This window comes from Tamandua tetradactyla, chromosome 9, assembly GCF_023851605.1.
Source record: "Tamandua tetradactyla isolate mTamTet1 chromosome 9, mTamTet1.pri, whole genome shotgun sequence".
In the NCBI taxonomy this organism is placed as follows: Eukaryota; Metazoa; Chordata; class Mammalia; order Pilosa; family Myrmecophagidae; genus Tamandua; species Tamandua tetradactyla.
In genome coordinates this window covers 109,784,000-109,801,073 of record NC_135335.1, presented here as the reverse complement: position 1 = coordinate 109,801,073, position 17,074 = coordinate 109,784,000, and the positions used below count along the sequence as shown (strand labels likewise).

Genomic DNA, 17,074 nt, shown 5'->3' with positions numbered 1-17,074 from the left:
TTCTTAGATTTTTATCTATTGAATAAAAGAGGTCTGTTCTAGTTTGCTAGCTGCCGGTATGCAATTTACTAGAAAAGGAACAAGCTTTTAAAAAGGGGAATTTAATAAGTTGCTAGTTTATAGTCCTAAGGCTGTAGAAATGTCCAAATTAAAGCAAAGTCTATAGAAATGTTCGATCTACGGCATCCAGGGAAAGATACCTTGGTTCAAGAAAGCCGATGAGGTTCAGGGTTCTCTCTCAACTGGAAAGGCACATAGTGAGCATGGCGATGTCTGCTAGCTTTCTCTCCAGGCATCTTGTTTCATGAAGCTCTCCCGGGGGCATATTCCTTCTTCATCTCCAAAGGTCTCGGGGTTGCATGGGCTCTGGCTGTCATCATTCTCATTAGTCTGCTCTGTTGCTCTCTTGTTGTTCTCAATCTTTCTCCAAAATGCTTCCTCTTTGAAAGGATTCCAGTAAACTAATAAAGACCCACCTGGAATGGGGGGAGTCACATCTCCCTCTAATGAAAGGCTAATACCTACAAGTGAGTGAGTCACATCTTTGTGGAGATAACCTAATCAAGTTTCCAACCTACATTACTGAATAAGGATTAAAAGAAATGGTTGCTCCCACAAGATTGACTAGGATTAAAACATGGCTTTTCTAGGGTACATAAATCCTTTCAAATCAGCACAAGGTCAATTACAGTTTTTCTTTTTGATACCCAAATTGCTCATCTGATGCTCATGGAACAGTCTAGTGGGGGAGGTATACCTCTAGATAAATACTTATGTAACTTACAATCATGATCAGTTTTACAAAGGAAAAAAAAGTGCTTTCCAAGTAGGTGGCAGATTCAGAAAGCAGGTCAATTCAGAGAATTTGTCAAAACTCAGAGACACTAAAAAGCTTAGCATGTTCCAAAGACAGAGAGAATACCAGCTTGGCTGGAAAAGAATGAATGAGTGAAGGAGAGTGGGATAAGATGAGATTAGAAAGGTAAGCCAAAAGGCCAGTCCTGTATGATGGGTTATTCCACAGAAACCAATGAAGAACTTTGAAATAAGAGAGGGAAAGGATCATTTGTGTTTTAATAAAATGTGTTTTTTCTCTCTATGGAATATGGTTTGACGGGGATTAGAACAGCTGAGGAGAAACCAGTTTAGGTGGCTAATAAATTGTCTAGAAAGAAGACAGCTTATATTAAAATGGAGCAAGTGGAAATGGAGAAAGTGAAGGAGTTGAAATATTTAGAGACCAGCCAAAAGTTTTTGAGACGGATTACATGTGGGAGATGAGGGTTTTTTACATGCTTTAGCTCACTTTATATACAAACAACCCAATTATTTAACCTCATTATATAGATGAGGAAACAGAAAGCAGGTAAGTACTTGCCCAAGGTTCCAGTCAGCTGAAAAGCCAAGATTTAAATCTAGTCTGTCTGACTACAGAACATGGATACTTTAACCATTCAGTATATTTCCTCAAGACAGGGTTCCTATATTCCAAAATGTTCAGGAGATGAAATACATAAGGTAATCACAGAAATACAGCAAGCAATCCATGGTGATGGATGTGTGAAACCAGTCAAAAATTTCAAAAAAAAGTATCAATAACAAAAGAATTTAAAGCAAAGTTAAACATATTACAAACATCTGTTAATTTTCAAAGGCTTTTATAAATAGATTTCAAGATAGTAAGGGTTTTCTATATTATGAAATTAAATGCTCTCAAATTAATACTACACTATTTTCATTTTTAATAAATAAAATAGAATACTTTGGCAGCAAGTTTTGATTTATAAGTCACTTTCATAATGTAAAAAAGTGTAACATAAAAGTGATCATGATATTGTGGCAAATAACATCAGAAAGCAAAATAAGGTGGTTGGAATGAAATTAAGATGAAGGAATTTCATGCTTGACTGACCTAAGTATTTAGACATCATTTCTGGCAATAAAAGAAGAATCTCTTGGAAATAAATAGCCTTAGAAACAAAAGCTGAGAACCCCAAAGAAGGAAGTATAAAAAAAATAAGCCACTGAAAATGTTAGTGCATAGTAGAAAAAAGAATAATTATATGCAAACTGTAAAGTTTGTAACAATGTATTTATAAGCATATACACTTACAGCTGTCAAGTATAAAAAGGTTTATTACAAACAAACACATTTTATTAATTAAGCTAAAGGTAAAACCCACACGAAGAATATCTAAGGAAAACTCGAAGGTTATCGTAAGAAGTAAATATACACATTATAAAATAAATGAATATAGGATTTCTTTGAATGATGAATTTACAAACTGCAATCTAAAAATAGTTTATAAAGGTTTGGTCTACATACTATTTATTAAAAAGCAGATACAGTATAAAAAGTGAAACACACCATATTTGTATTTTATACTGCCTTTTTCACAATTACCTAGTAACATGAACATGTCTCCAAAGTCTTGGGAAAACCTAGCTATTATCTAGCTACCAATTTGTTCAAGGTGCTTTAAATTAGAATTTCCTCAAAAGAATGGCCAATATCTAACTCCCATTTCCTAAACAACTGCCAATTTTTTATTCACTCAACAAACATTTAACAAATAGCTACTGGAGGCAATTATGCATTTGCACATATAATTTAATCAAATACCATCTTTCAACTATTATTTTCCAATTTTCCCTAGTATGAACTTTTGATTGCAATCTTATTTATTCCCCAAAACATGCTTTCCTCTTTTTTGCTAATATTATTTCTACAGATAAGCATGCCCTATGTCTTCCCAAGGTACATTGAAAGATCAAATTCTTTCAATACACATGTAAAATGGCAAGTGCAAAACTTCCACTGCCAAAAAAGCACCCAATGATCTTTCCCCTTCAAATATTCCTGGCTTGTGTTTATAATGCTCACTTTGTAATTTTCAAATATTGTGCTATCATCTAATATCCCTTCACATTTACTATGATAAATACTCTTTTCTATGCTCATCAAATTACACTATGGATTTTCCAAGAGTAGTGTCCAGGCCTCACAGTTCTCTCTATATCCATTGTACTTAACACAGTTCTTTACACAGTAGTTCTTCCATATATACCTGTTAAGGCAACAAAATATAATAATTCGAATCAAATTCAACAACCAAACTGATCAACTGAGGTTAAATTAACTTGAACGCCTCTGCCATCTACCAACACCTATACAAGCACTACAGTCACCTGGGGAAAAAATCACTACTGATAGTTCCCAAGGCCTAGTCGACTAAAGAGATCAATATAGGGAGGAAAACGCCACTAGTAGTACTTAAAGTTGTTCTAGAATTCTCTTAAGAGTTTAAATCATTACACCATAATTTTATCCACAGGGAAATTTAGACAGATTATTTCTAATTAAAAAAAAATTAAGATTGGAATAGTCAAATTATAACTATCATAAGGGTAAAAAGATGATCATTAAAGAAAAGATAACCTCGTCACTAATGATTGTTGTGATTTCTCGTGCTCTGAGTTTTTTTCATTAATTTTTGTTGACAACCCGAAGTCAGCTGTGAATTTCATTTTCTGTCTCTGTACCGAACCTCTAATTTCTCTTCCACAAAAAAGGGGCAGAGAAAGGATAAGATATCTGGACTTAAAATGCACGGGATTGAGAATTGGCAAATATTTCTTTTTTGCTTTTCCAAATATGTAACTCCTAAATGAACACTTTAGATGAACTGACCACAGCAAGAAAACAATTCAGTTTTGTGTCTAGGCACGAGTGGACTTAACTGACAAATTTAGCTGATAATAACAAAGTGTGAGTAACATACCAGAAATTCAATTTCTACAGAACAAAAAATTACTCACCAACTTTAGACTGTTAAATCCTAGAAAAGTAGTCCTATCTGTCAGTACATGTACAAAGTATTTTAACGATACTGTGAAAACGTTATTGCATACAACAGAACCAGTCTGATGATGCAGAAATGATGTCAGGTTTAATTTAAGAACAGGCTTCCTTTTGTAGAAAGCATCAATTTTTTTCAAACATTAAAACAAAAAAGTATGTATTTTCTTTCATACAGTATGAAATGTAATATACTGATATCAACAGAGGTAACTGCTATAGCAGTAAGAGCATCTATGGAGTCCTTAACAAGACATAAAAGCAACTAACATTCACTGAGTTCTCAGCGTGAATTATCTAATACAATCCTCATAACAACCCTATAAAAGAGATACTATTATTATTTTCATTTTATAGCTGAGAAAACAAAGGCAAAGTAGCTAAATAACTTGCCCGTAGTCATAGTTTAACAGTGACAGAGGAAGAAATGCGTGTTAAGAACTAGTTGAGAACTAGTATATTGGTAAAGCAGAATTTGTATACATAATTTGTGAGTGTACTTTTTCAACTATATTTTAGTATGGTGCACAAGTGGGAAAATTAAAGTGTGGAAAGCTGGCAGTTTGATCAAACCACTTATCAAACTCTTTTTGATAACTTGCATAACTTATCCTTGCATAACTCTTTTATACGTAACTGAAACAAATTACCTGACTTTTCTATGTTTAATATGATGGTTAAATCCAGGGTTTAAACTGTAGGGTTGCCACGTGCGGAACTGCTGATATTCTTTCAAGCATTAGGAAATGCCAATTTAATAAGCCAAGATCTCACTTGGAGCTTGCCCTTAACAAAACTTATTCCTACAAAGCAGAAGCTAAGTCTACCTAGAATTATGCCTAAGAGTCACCCCCAGCGAACCTCTTTTCTTGATCAGATATGACCTCTCTCTCTAAGCCAACTCTGCAAATAGACTCACTTTTACCCTCCCCCCTAAGTGGGACATGACTTGCAGAGGTGTAAGTCTCCCTGGCAACGTGGAACATGACTCCCAGGCATGAGCCTAGCCCTGGCAACATGGGATTCAGAAAGACTTCTTGGACAAACGGAAGAAAAGAAATGAAACAAAATAAAGTTTTAGCTAAGAGATTTCAAATAGATTGAGAGGTCATTCTGGAGGTTATTCTTATGTGTTAAATAGCTATTTCTTTTTAGTCTCTAGTGTATTAAAATAGCTAGAGGAAAATACCTGAAACTGTTGAACTGTAATCCAGTAGCCCTGATTCTTGACGATGACTGTATAACTATATAGCTTTTACAGTGTGAACATGTGTTGTGAAAACCTGACACTTCCTTTACCCCATGTTTGGGCATATAGTAATCAAAGACAAAATAAGTAAGCAAGAAGGGGTATTAGAGGTATAGAATATTTGGGGTGTTCTTTTTAACTTTTATTTTTTTTTGGAATAATGAAAATGTTCTAAAATTGTGGTGATGAACACACAACTATATAATGATACTGTAAGCCACTGCTTCTATACTTTGGATGGATTGTATGGTATGTGAATATAATTCAATAAAACTGCATTGAAAAATTGGGAATTGGTGAATGTGATGGAATACGAAGAGAAATATGAGTGGTCCTACTTCTCACCTTGTATTGTAGAACTTTGGATATGTAGAGCATAAGTTTTAAAAAACAAAAATGAAGAAAAGAATATAATCGCCACAATGCAGTTTATTGTTGCTCAGAAGTTGGGGAATGAAGTAAAAATGGCAAGGTCAGATCCACAGTATCAGTCTGCCGTCATCACTCCTACTTCAATTCCCAAGTAAATAAGGAGAATTTTCTTGGTGTCCTCATACCTCAAAGGACACTGTGCATCATCTTCTTTACTGGCTTTCTAGCAGACAGGAGTCCCTGATTCCTAGATGTCTCAACACTGACTGTAAACTAGAATTCTCTGCTTAGCTTTAAAGACAAACTGATGCCTAGACTACCAATTAAATAAAAAATTTTGGAGAGGGAGCTTATTAGCATTTTAAAGCTTCCCATATGACTCTAATGTGCAACCTGGGTTGAGAAGCACTGTCCAAATATTTTAAAATGCTAAAACCAAGCATTTTCTTTAATCACTAATTCTATCACTAACTCATAACCTTCTCTAGCTTTCTAAGGACCTTTTCAGACTTTGAATCAAATCTATATTCTGCCTGCTTTTCAGGGGTCTTCAATATCTCATGGTTCTGTACCATTCTTTAAAAAACAAAAAATGTGGTGGAAGGAAGATATGAACCCAGGCAGGAGGATTCTTAAAATACTAACGTATATATTTACTGACGCTTTTCATAATACCCACAATGATTAACCAGCAAACACTAATCAATCCATGAATAGTCAAAAACCTGAGTCAGGTAAGTTTCTCAAAGGTGAGTAATGAAGGAGTAAAGCCATTTAAAAAAAGGTTCCTACCACAGTGAAATACTGCATCACATCCATTAAAACATGGCTATAATCAAGACATGTGGTAGTAAGTGTCAGCAAGGATTTGGAGAAATTGGAACCCTCATATACTTCTGGTGAGAATGTAAAACAGTACAGCCACTTTGGAAAATAGTCTGATGGCTTCTCAAAATATTAAACAGTTCCCATATGACCCAGCAATACCTACGAGAAATAAAAACCTAAATCTGAAATTCTCAGAACTAACACCATAAAAATATGTCTATGAAGCTGGAGGATAAATTGCTATTTCAGAAAGCCAATAGAAGTTCAAATATTCTCATTCTCATATATAATTAACAGTATCTATTTAATCTATTCCTTTGAAGAAAATTCCTAAAAACATTAAAAGAGGCACATGTAAAGAATAGGATGGATGTATATCATATATATATATATATATATATATATATATATATATTTTTTTTTTCCCCATGGGCAGGCAATGGGAATCAAACCTGGATCTCCGGCATGGCAGGTGAGAATTCTGCCTGGTGAACCACCGTCACACTACCCAGGGTGGATATTATTTTCATTTAAAAATTGGTTGTGGAAGCAGTGTAGACAACCAAAGCTATAGGCTGAGCCCCCAGTCTTGGGGTTTGTTCATATGAAACTTAACCCCCCAAAGGGTAGGTCAAGCCTACTTAAAATTAGGCTTAAGAGTCACCCCCAAGAGAACCTCTTTTGTTGCTCAGATGTGGTCTCTCTCTCCAGCTAATACTACAAGCAAACTCGCCACCCTCTCCCTGTCTACGTGGGACACGACTCCCAGGGGTGTGGACCTTCCTGGCAACATGAGACAGAAATCCTGGAATGAGCTGAGACTCAGCATCAAGGGATTGAGAAAAACACTAGAATAAGCTGAGACTCAGCATCAAAGAATTGAGAAAACCTTCTAGACCAAAAGGGGGAAGAGTGAAATGAAGCAAAATGTCAATGGCTGTGAGATTCCAAACAGAGTCGAGGGGTTATCCTGGAGGTTATTCTTACACATTAAGTACATATTACCTTGTTATCCAAGATGTAATGGAGAGGCTGGAGGGAACTGCCTGAAAATGTAGAGCTGTGTTCCAGTAGCCATGTTTCTTGGTGATGACAGTATAATAATGATATAGCTTTAACAATGTGACTGTGTGATTGTGAAAACCTTGTGTCTGATGCTCCTTTTATCTACCTTGTCAACAGACAAGTAGAACATAGAGGATAAAAAATAAATAATAGGGGGAACAAATGTTAAAATAAATTTAGTTTGAAACACTAGTGATCAATGAAAGGGAGGGCATAAGGGGTATGGTATGTAAATTTTTTTTTTCTGTTCTCGTTTTATTTTTCTGTTGTCTTTTTATTTCTTTTTTCTGAATTGATGCAAATGTTCTAAGAAATGATCATGATGATGAATATGCAACTATGTGATAATATTGCGAATTATTGATTATGTATGTAGAACGGAATGAGCATATATTAGGAATGTTTGTGCTTCTTTCTTGTAATTTTTTTTAATTAATAAAAAATTTTTTAAAAATTAGTTGTGGAAATAATACTCCCTCTATGTATAAATAATATACACAATTCAAACTTAGAACATTCAGAATCGTTAAGAGGAAAGTTAAGTAAGTTAGCCACAGTCATATGCAAGTGACTTAGAGCAGTGGAGTTTGAGTATGGTTATGAATCTATAGTTTTCACAGAATATCGGAACCAAGAGTAGTGGACGGGGTTGATGAGTTTAATAATTTCCCAAATGGTCTTTTCCTGAGAACAGGAGTTCTCAGTCAGGGACAATTTTGCCACCTGGAAATGTCTGAAGGTATTTTTAACTGGCATGACTTGGAGGGCAGAGGTGTGTGTGCTACTGATACCTAGTGGGCAGAGACCCAGGGGTGCTACTAAACATTCTACACTATACAGACCACCCACAACAAATAATCTGGCCTAAAATGTCACTAGTGACGTTGAGAAACCCTGCTTTAGAACAATGGATTTATTTCTGCATTTGAAAATCCATTACAACAAAAGAAGGAGAAAAACATTTCCCAATTTAGCTTGATTCAAAAATTCATTATCAACATTATTTGCTAGACCTGCTTATTTAGGGAAAGGGAAATGGTATACTGCAAAGTCTTAAAAGATACATAGGAAGAGGAAAGTATTATTACTTGGAAATTAACCAAGAAGTAAACACTGAGGATAGGGGAGGGAAAAAAATTTCCCCAAATTCCTACAAACTATGTAGATCTAACTATAAGAATGGTTACAATGAGACGTTATGAAAACAGACCTCACTGTCAACATTCTCTTTCACTAGACCATTTGAGTATAGATAATGATCACAGGGCAATAACTATGTGGCAACGCTTTAAATTGATTAAATTTTTAAATTTATTTTTTAGATTACATTGTTCTGTATCATTCAACATTTCTTCAGTCACTAGCCTATTAAAGACATTATAAAGTTAAATTAGTACTCTTTAAAATTCTATGATAATATTGTTCAGGACTTTCTAAGTGCCCTTAAAAACACCTGAGTTGACTAATACCCTTCAGATTTTGCAATACCTAACTTCATTTTAAAAACAAAAGATGTGGTCTTTCCCTCATAAAATTATCTCTTCCAACTTTTATATTTAAAATTTTACTGTGAAGGAAAATTTTGAGATCTTATTAAAAGACATGCCCTCAATTTATGCAGGCTGCCATGAGCCCCGGTCTAAGTATTAACTTTTTTATAGAGGCTATTAAATTTTTACCATTTATATATGAACAATATTTTTAACAACCACACACCTAGATGAAATTAATTATTGAACCAAACAGTATTTTCATAAAAAAGATGCAGAATAAACATGTTTCTAACACAAGTAGATATTTTTCTACACTACTTAACATGTATCATTTCTAGCTTTCTCTCAATAATCCTAGTACTTTATGTTAAGAGTAAACATGTTTTACTAGCCTTAATATTTTTTCTTCTGTTCATAGTATATTCAACAAATGTTTAGAGTGCTGACATCACCAAAGTCAGTTTCTTTACCACTTCAATTAAAAATTGAACAAGAAATTACTATTACATAGATAATTCCCATGAATAATTCCCCAATCACTGTTCTCCTACAGAGAAAGGAAGATGGCCAAAGATTAGAATCAAGTTGCTTGAGTTTGGTTTCCAGAAATAAATGAGATGGCATTCAATTTCATAGTGAGCAAATCTGTGCAGCAGGAAAGGAGCTCATCCAGTGGATAAAAGATGCCTAGATTCAAACTTGGTCTGGGCCACATGTTGGATCTCCTACTTAGGCAAGTTACTTAAGATTTTAAGCATTTCTTTGCTCTTCAAAAAGGTGAATAATAAAGCCTATACCTAATATGTCTGTTTTAAGGATTAAATGAGATATAAATGTAAAGTATTTAAGGTGTATTGCATATACTAAGTACTCAATAACGATTACTTACCTACAGTTATGGATGTTAGGAAAAAACAATAACTTTATGTTCTTAATTTAAACTACCATACTACAAGTAAATAATGCATAAAAAAATATGGAATTCTAAAACTGGATGGATTTATGTCACTAATTTATCACCAGAATGTACATGCTCTAAAAATTCCTCAAAACATAAAGATCTAACAACATCATTATTATTCTCATACAATGTCAGGTTGCAAAAGGCTTACTTACATTTAAAATTAAAAGTACAAAAAAATAAAGGTTAGAATGTCTTACTCTAAAAAAGCAGGGATAAACACAAAGAAAACTGATATTTTCCTTTCCTAAATCAAAAGATTCTGTATTCTATTTTATGGAATTGCAAAAGTTTTTTAAAGCAATAACTTCATCTCTCTAAGGAGAAAAGAACCTTCAAACTTAAAAAGAACACATAAAATTACATGACAATTTTGATTACCCATGAGGATAATATACTTTATAAAGTGCTTTTCACTTTGAGATATTAGATATTTAATGTCTATGTAAAAAAAATGTATGACCTAAAATTAAGTCTAATAAAATCTAATTATATAAAATGGAAATTCAGACAAGAGTGAAATAAAGTGTTCAAATTAATGCAACCAAGTGAAACTGCAAGAGTAAATGTCCCATTTATACCTTTCTAGATCTAAATCAACACTTGTCACATCTACTAACTACTAACTAAATTAGCATATATATATATACACACACACAAACACACACACACACACACACACACACACATAAAAGTAACACTGCCCAGCAACACATAACAAAACGAGTGGCCACAAAGTGTGCTAGCATTTTTGTGCTTTGAAGAAATAAATAGTAGGAAAACATTTCCTCACCTATTATCAGATGGCAGGAGAGAAAGCAAAGCCAATGCTGAAAGTTTTCTTCTTTCAGGCTGAGTAATGTTGTCCATGCGATCAACCCACATTTCAATCATATTTCCCAAAAGCTTGTCCATCTGACAAAAGACAAGGGAGCAACTCAAAATATTTGAAATGCTATTTACTTGTGGATAAGTGCAGTTAAAGGTTAAAGCCTTATAAGCCATGGTTAAAGTTCAATTCCAGCAACCCCCAGAAAAGAGATATCTGAATTTGAGGCAAGCTTTCAGCTGGAAAACCAGAAACTGACTCATTTTTAGACACAATTAATCCTGAGAGCTAAGCAGACTTATTCAAAAGCAGAAGGTAGCCAATGAGTGATCTCAGTAACTTCATTTAATAAATCACCAATTCAGTACACTTACTGATACACTGAAAAGTACCAGCATTTTTCAAACTTGTCAATTTGTATTTAGATTACAGTTTATTCAGTTGGATGATTATGGTTCAATATTCTATAATTTTCCAGATTAATTTGTTGCTACTCTCAGAGGGATAGACAGTAAATATTTTAGTCCTTCTAGGTGATACTGTACCCGTTGCGACTATTCAACTCCCAAAAGCAGCTATAAATAATATGCAAACCGAACGTGGATGGGTATATTCCCATTTAAATTTTCATGTCATGAAACACTACTCTTCTTTCGATAATTTTAACCATTAAAAAATGTAAAAAACTATTCTTTAATGTATCCCTAGCTCATGGACTATAAAAAATAGGTGGTGGGGTGGGTTTGGCCCACTGGGCATGGTTTGCTGACCCCTAGAATACACGGTCAGAGTGACAATGAAACAGACAACACACCAAGGGCTCAAAATTTAAGAAAGAATTCTCAGCACCTCACCTGTCTCACCCTAGTCCCAGGCTGGATGACAAATGTGACAATAAGCTGTTAAGTGATGTATTAAGCCTAGCTCCCAATACTGCAGTAACATGTAAGAGTGATCTAACTGGAGCATGGAGGACTGGGGCCAGGCTTCCCAGGGAAGGTAATTTTTAAACTAGAATGAAAGAGATTTGTGAAGTCAGGGATTAGGAGGGAGGGTTTCTGGCAGAGGGACTATCCTGATGCAAGGACTCTGAAAAAGGAGAAAGGTATTTTCAAGGAAATGAAAAATAGTCTGAACAACAAATGGTAGGATCATGGAATTCAAAATGGAGAATGATAAAGAGATGAGGTAAAGGAGTAAAGAACTAGATTATGGAAGGCCTTGGTAAGCAAACATACATTAGAGAGTTTGGACTTAACTCTAAATTCACAGGAAAGATAATGAAGAGGTTTGAAACAAAGAAGTGATAACATATATTATGTATGTATAAATATATATATAATAAATATAAGTATATAAACTCAACTAATTGCTCTGAAGAGAACAGACTGTAAGGTAATAAATAGAACAGAAAAACTGTACAAATATTGTTGACAATTTATAGTGAGTTATGAAGCAACAAAATAATGCTATAGTATCTTCAGAAAACTAATCTCTGAAATCAGTATATTTCCTAAACAACATAATGAAAATACAATGAACTCTCTCTACTTTGATAATGTTAGTCAAATGTTACCTTGGCAAATAACATTTGAAATACACAATAATCATGTTGAAGATGCTCATTGAATAAAGAATCACTGCACAAAGAAAGACCTACAATTCTCTGGTTCTATCATCTTTTTATAACTTTAATATAAGCTATAAATATAACTTCTCCAGGGGTTAAAATAATTTCATAGCATGAAAAGTATAGCAATCCCCTGTAGAAGCAAAGTAAAATGTTTAGCCAAATAGCGATCATTTTTTTGTCCTCTAATATCTCCTTATTCTAAACTTCAGACCAACTGTTATTCAAGAAATAAAATGTCATTTTTACCTAAGATTTCATTAAAAAGTTCATACATCTTACAAACTCAAAAAATAGTACCTCTAGTTTCTTTGGAACCTGAAAAAGACGCTCTTTTTCAAGTCAAACATTTAGTATTGATTGCTTAAAGAAAAAAATGATATGGTCTAAGTAGCAGGTCTTCAGAAGACTTAGCTTCTTAGGATGAAGAATTTGGAAAAAGTTACTAAGTCTCTCCATCCAACAAAATTTTTAACATCTAAATTAAATGACATTGCCAGAAAGAATAAGAAAACAAGGTTTCTATAGGAAAGGGAAATACTTAAGGCACAGATGAGTTCAGTCCTAATTTTGTTGAAAGACAAACATTATTGCCCAAATTAATCAGCTATGTACATCTTATTGCACCTTTATAACAGACATTTTCTTGAGAGGTATACTGACGTGGAAACAATACAAAGGTGATGGCTTTCTTGATATTTTTGTCAAATTTTCTGTGAATAACAGTTCTTTCTCACAATGAAAGCCAAAAAACAGAAAGGAAAAAAAAAAGGAAGAAAAGAAGTGTTTCATGAGATATCTGTGCTCAAAATACAATGTCAGATATAAGTCTGCATCAATAAAAGCTCTCTCTTGAATCCTTCCTACTGCCGATAGGCTTGGAGCAGGTCCAACTAGTGGCCACTCTTACACTTTATTATGATATTTAGCCTAGTGGAGAGCCTATTCTTATTATTTTTTAATGATGATTTGAGATAACAAGGAAACAGGACTTTTCAGAAACTTTTCCACTTAACTTTTAAATGAACAGCACTTAAAGGACTATCTATTTGATATAAAGATGATGTTTAAGCATAAGACAGTACTGAGGCAAATTTCCTTTAAAATTTAAGAATAAGTAAAGCTATATATATTTTCAGATCTCCTCCATTCATGCAAATATTTACAACGCTGAATGACATGTCCTAACTCAATTCATTCTGCTGCCACCAATTACTTGAATAAGATACTTTAAATCAAAAAGTAAATATACACAAAAATTTTAAAGTATATTCCTTTTAATTTCTTAAACAAAGACATATCGTAAAACTCCTAGCACAAATCATTATCACTTAGTAATCATCATTTTAATAATTTCTAAATCATCTGCTGATATTTAGACATTATGAGACTTTATTTGATGCTGCTGACATTAACTGAAACCTCATTTTGAAGCAAAATTTTACATTAAAACAGGCATAAAATGTTATCAACAATTTCTCTAAGTACATAATTATTAGCAACTTGCAATCTAAATAAGTAGTTATTTCTCTTAATGTTCATGGCCTTGAATTACCTGGCATGTTCAGTTAACAGCAATTATATTCAAAACTCTTCTAGTTCTTCTAAATGCTTTTTTGGGATATTTATATAGATTCAGTGTCTATAATATCTATAAAATTAATCCAACATCCATACTGAATTATTTATTCAAAGTCATATTGAATTAGTTGGTTTACTTCTATTAATTTCATTTTACTTTCCTTGAACAGAGCTTCATAACTGCCATTTGGGGGTTCAGGATACAGCAAGTTGTACAAACCTAAAAATCTAATATATTTTTCAACTGTGATATAAACAAAAAGTATTGCAAATAACTACAGTTTTTCTTGGAATTAACACTTTATAACAATGGTATGTTATATTTCCTCATTTATTTCACCTTTTTTTTAGTCTTCTTTCTTACACTTCATATGTTCAATTGCTTTTGTTTTTTAATCAAATCTGTCAGAACACAAATAGAATAAGCTGAATTCTAACAGATTTGTCAACATTCCCACTCAACATAATACTAGAGGCCTAACTAGTAGAGTAAGGGAAATACAAGAAACATTTAAAAACAACTAAAAAAAAATCCATGTTTATGATTGGAATATTTAGTACTGCTAAAGTATGTACTTTCCCCAAACAGATCCAAAGAGTCAATTCAATTCCATTAGACATCCCAGCAAGCATTTTGTTTCTGCAGAAATTGGCAGAGTAATTCTAAAATTCATAGGGCAATACAATGGACCTAGAATAGCCAATACCTTGAATAAGAAGAACCATGATGGAAGATACACACTTCTCTGATTACAAGACCTAATATAAAGCTCTAGTAATCAAGAAAGTGTGATATCAGCAAAGGGACAATTAAGTCAATGAAACTGAACAGAATCCAAAATTAGGTAGACACATATATGGTCAATTGATTTTTGACAAAAAAATGCCAAGGAAATTCAATGGCAAAGGATAGTCTCTTTTGAAAAATCATACTAGAATTACATATACATATAATTAATATTGGTCCTTATCTCCCATCATACCCAAAATATTAACTTGAAATGAATCACTGCTTATAAAATTTGAAGCTATAAAAACTTCCAGAGAAGATATAGGGGAAAATATGTTGGTTTTTTAATTAGAGAAGTTGTAGGTTTACACAACAATTATGCATAAAACATAGTCCTCCCATATACCACGTACCAATGACACACTTCAATCAGTATGGAAGATATGTTACAATCGATGATAGCACATTTTATAATTGTACCCCTAACTAAAGTCCGTGGATTAACTCAATGTTTATTTAGTGTAGCTCCATGGAAAAAAAATTATTTTACTCTTTTACCACATATATGTTCTAAAATTTCCTCTTGTTAATCACATCCAGATATACATTTCACTGCTGTTAATTGTGTTCACAATGCTGTGCTATCATCACCACAATCCATTACCAAAACAATTTCATCATTCCAAACAGTCTCCACTTTTGCCAGGAACTTTAGAGCATGACTGACATTCTAATGAAATGTGACTAGAACTTTCAACTTTAAATGACAATTCTTCTTGAGCATCTTTGCATTGAAAATTTATATCACTAGAAATAGCAAGACATTATATTTTGTTGAAATAATGATTTTTATTAAAAAATAAAAATTAACTTTGTTGTAGTATGCACAGATTCCTGAAGTTTCAGTAACTGTCCCACACTGTCTTAAATTCTTCAACATACTGGAAGAAGTTACAGATTGCAGTTTATTAAAATAACTTCTTCATTTTATTCCCACAGTTAAAAAAAATTGTTTATAATAGTTAAAGGAATGATAAACATTCATAGTACAATTTACACAATTAATTACAGCACTTATTGTTATTGACACACTATTTTCCTGTTATTAGTAGGGATTTATTTCAATATATTAACAACTGGTACAGTCATACTGACACATACCAGTTGAACATCATCCTTAGGCTACAGAATTTAAACCAGTGTAGCAGGGGTTCCCAGAACACCTTTAAAACTACAGTATGTCCATGTAAAATTTTCACAGATTTAATATGAAGCTAACCCAGGTAAGAAATAAAAGGACAGAAGGTGGAATCAAAAACCAAAAATAAAAGCCTGGGGAGGTTGGAGAAGGAAGGGCAAGAATGTTCTTATTGGCCACAGTCAGAATATGGGCAGTGCAGTGAAGGTATAAACTAGTCAAACTTCATTCATACAATGCGTCAGACAGGTATCAGACCAGCTGTCTAATCCAGATGACCAAACATTTAATCCAGAAGAAGACTACAGAATTCTCTAAATTAATGAACCATATATCAGTACCACACAGCATGAATATAAGAATATGACGGACTGGGAAGAAAAAGAGAGGTAAATAGATATGTTACTACCTGGATTACCCCACTAGCTAAAGATGGAAAAATAAAATTATTTCCCTTACATTTCTATTACTGAATTTATTGTCAAAACAAATAACTTGTCAGTGGGAGAGGAGAGGCAAAGGGTAGATTTCATATTTCTAAGTAAGACAGAGCTGGTGCTGGTGACCATCCTAGAGTTGTTATTATGGATGGATAGTTAAGTGAGGGTGATGTTTAGATAATACAATTAAGAACTCTAACATGCACTAGTGAGGCCAAGGGCCCAAAGGAATCTGGGTAAGGCCAAAATCAAGTGATCTAAAGGATCCTTATGCACCAAGGGATTTTAGAATGAGCTGGACTTTTAATACCCAAAAAAATAAAATTTAAGAGCATGACTTCAAACTTACCAAGAAGTAACTGGAGGGGTGCTCATGTGGTATTTTAATTATATGATAAGCAATAGTAAAAGGTATTTAATTATCCAAGTACAACTCCTATTTTTATGCATTATTAAGCTAAGAGCAATCGCAAGACAAATACCAATGGATATATTACATTTAAGTAACTTAATATTTCTCTGTAATGTATTTGGATCTACCTAAATCTAATGTTCAAGGGAACCCAAATGACAGGTCATTTTTTTTAATTAAAAATATCTTAAACGTTAATGTAATAGCTTTTGTTTTTGAACGGCAGTACCTGGGAATATCTCTAATCCATGCAGTATTATGAAACTGCCTGTTTAAGCACTTTCTTCCTTAAAAGGGTATTTTAAGTTTGTGAAAGCAAGGGATTACATACTTGCATCATCAAAGTATCTCCAGTGTTTAATAAAGAAATGCCTGTTCCAGGACAGGAAGGGGACAGTAGAACATGGTCATTGAGATCTCAGTCTCT

The 17,074-nt window shown here is 33.4% G+C and overlaps 1 protein-coding gene across 5 annotated transcripts in view; it reads right to left on the bottom strand.

The window, feature by feature from the left end:
• Positions 1–17,074, bottom strand: part of IPO11 (importin 11) — a 337,786-nt gene that overhangs the window by 79,694 nt on the left and 241,018 nt on the right. For all 5 annotated transcript variants that reach the window (XM_077117257.1, XM_077117259.1, XM_077117260.1 and 2 more), the window contains one exon: positions 10,621–10,742. In XM_077117257.1, coding sequence (XP_076973372.1) covers positions 10,621–10,742 — 122 coding nt within the window. The remainder of the gene's footprint in view (positions 1–10,620; positions 10,743–17,074) is intronic.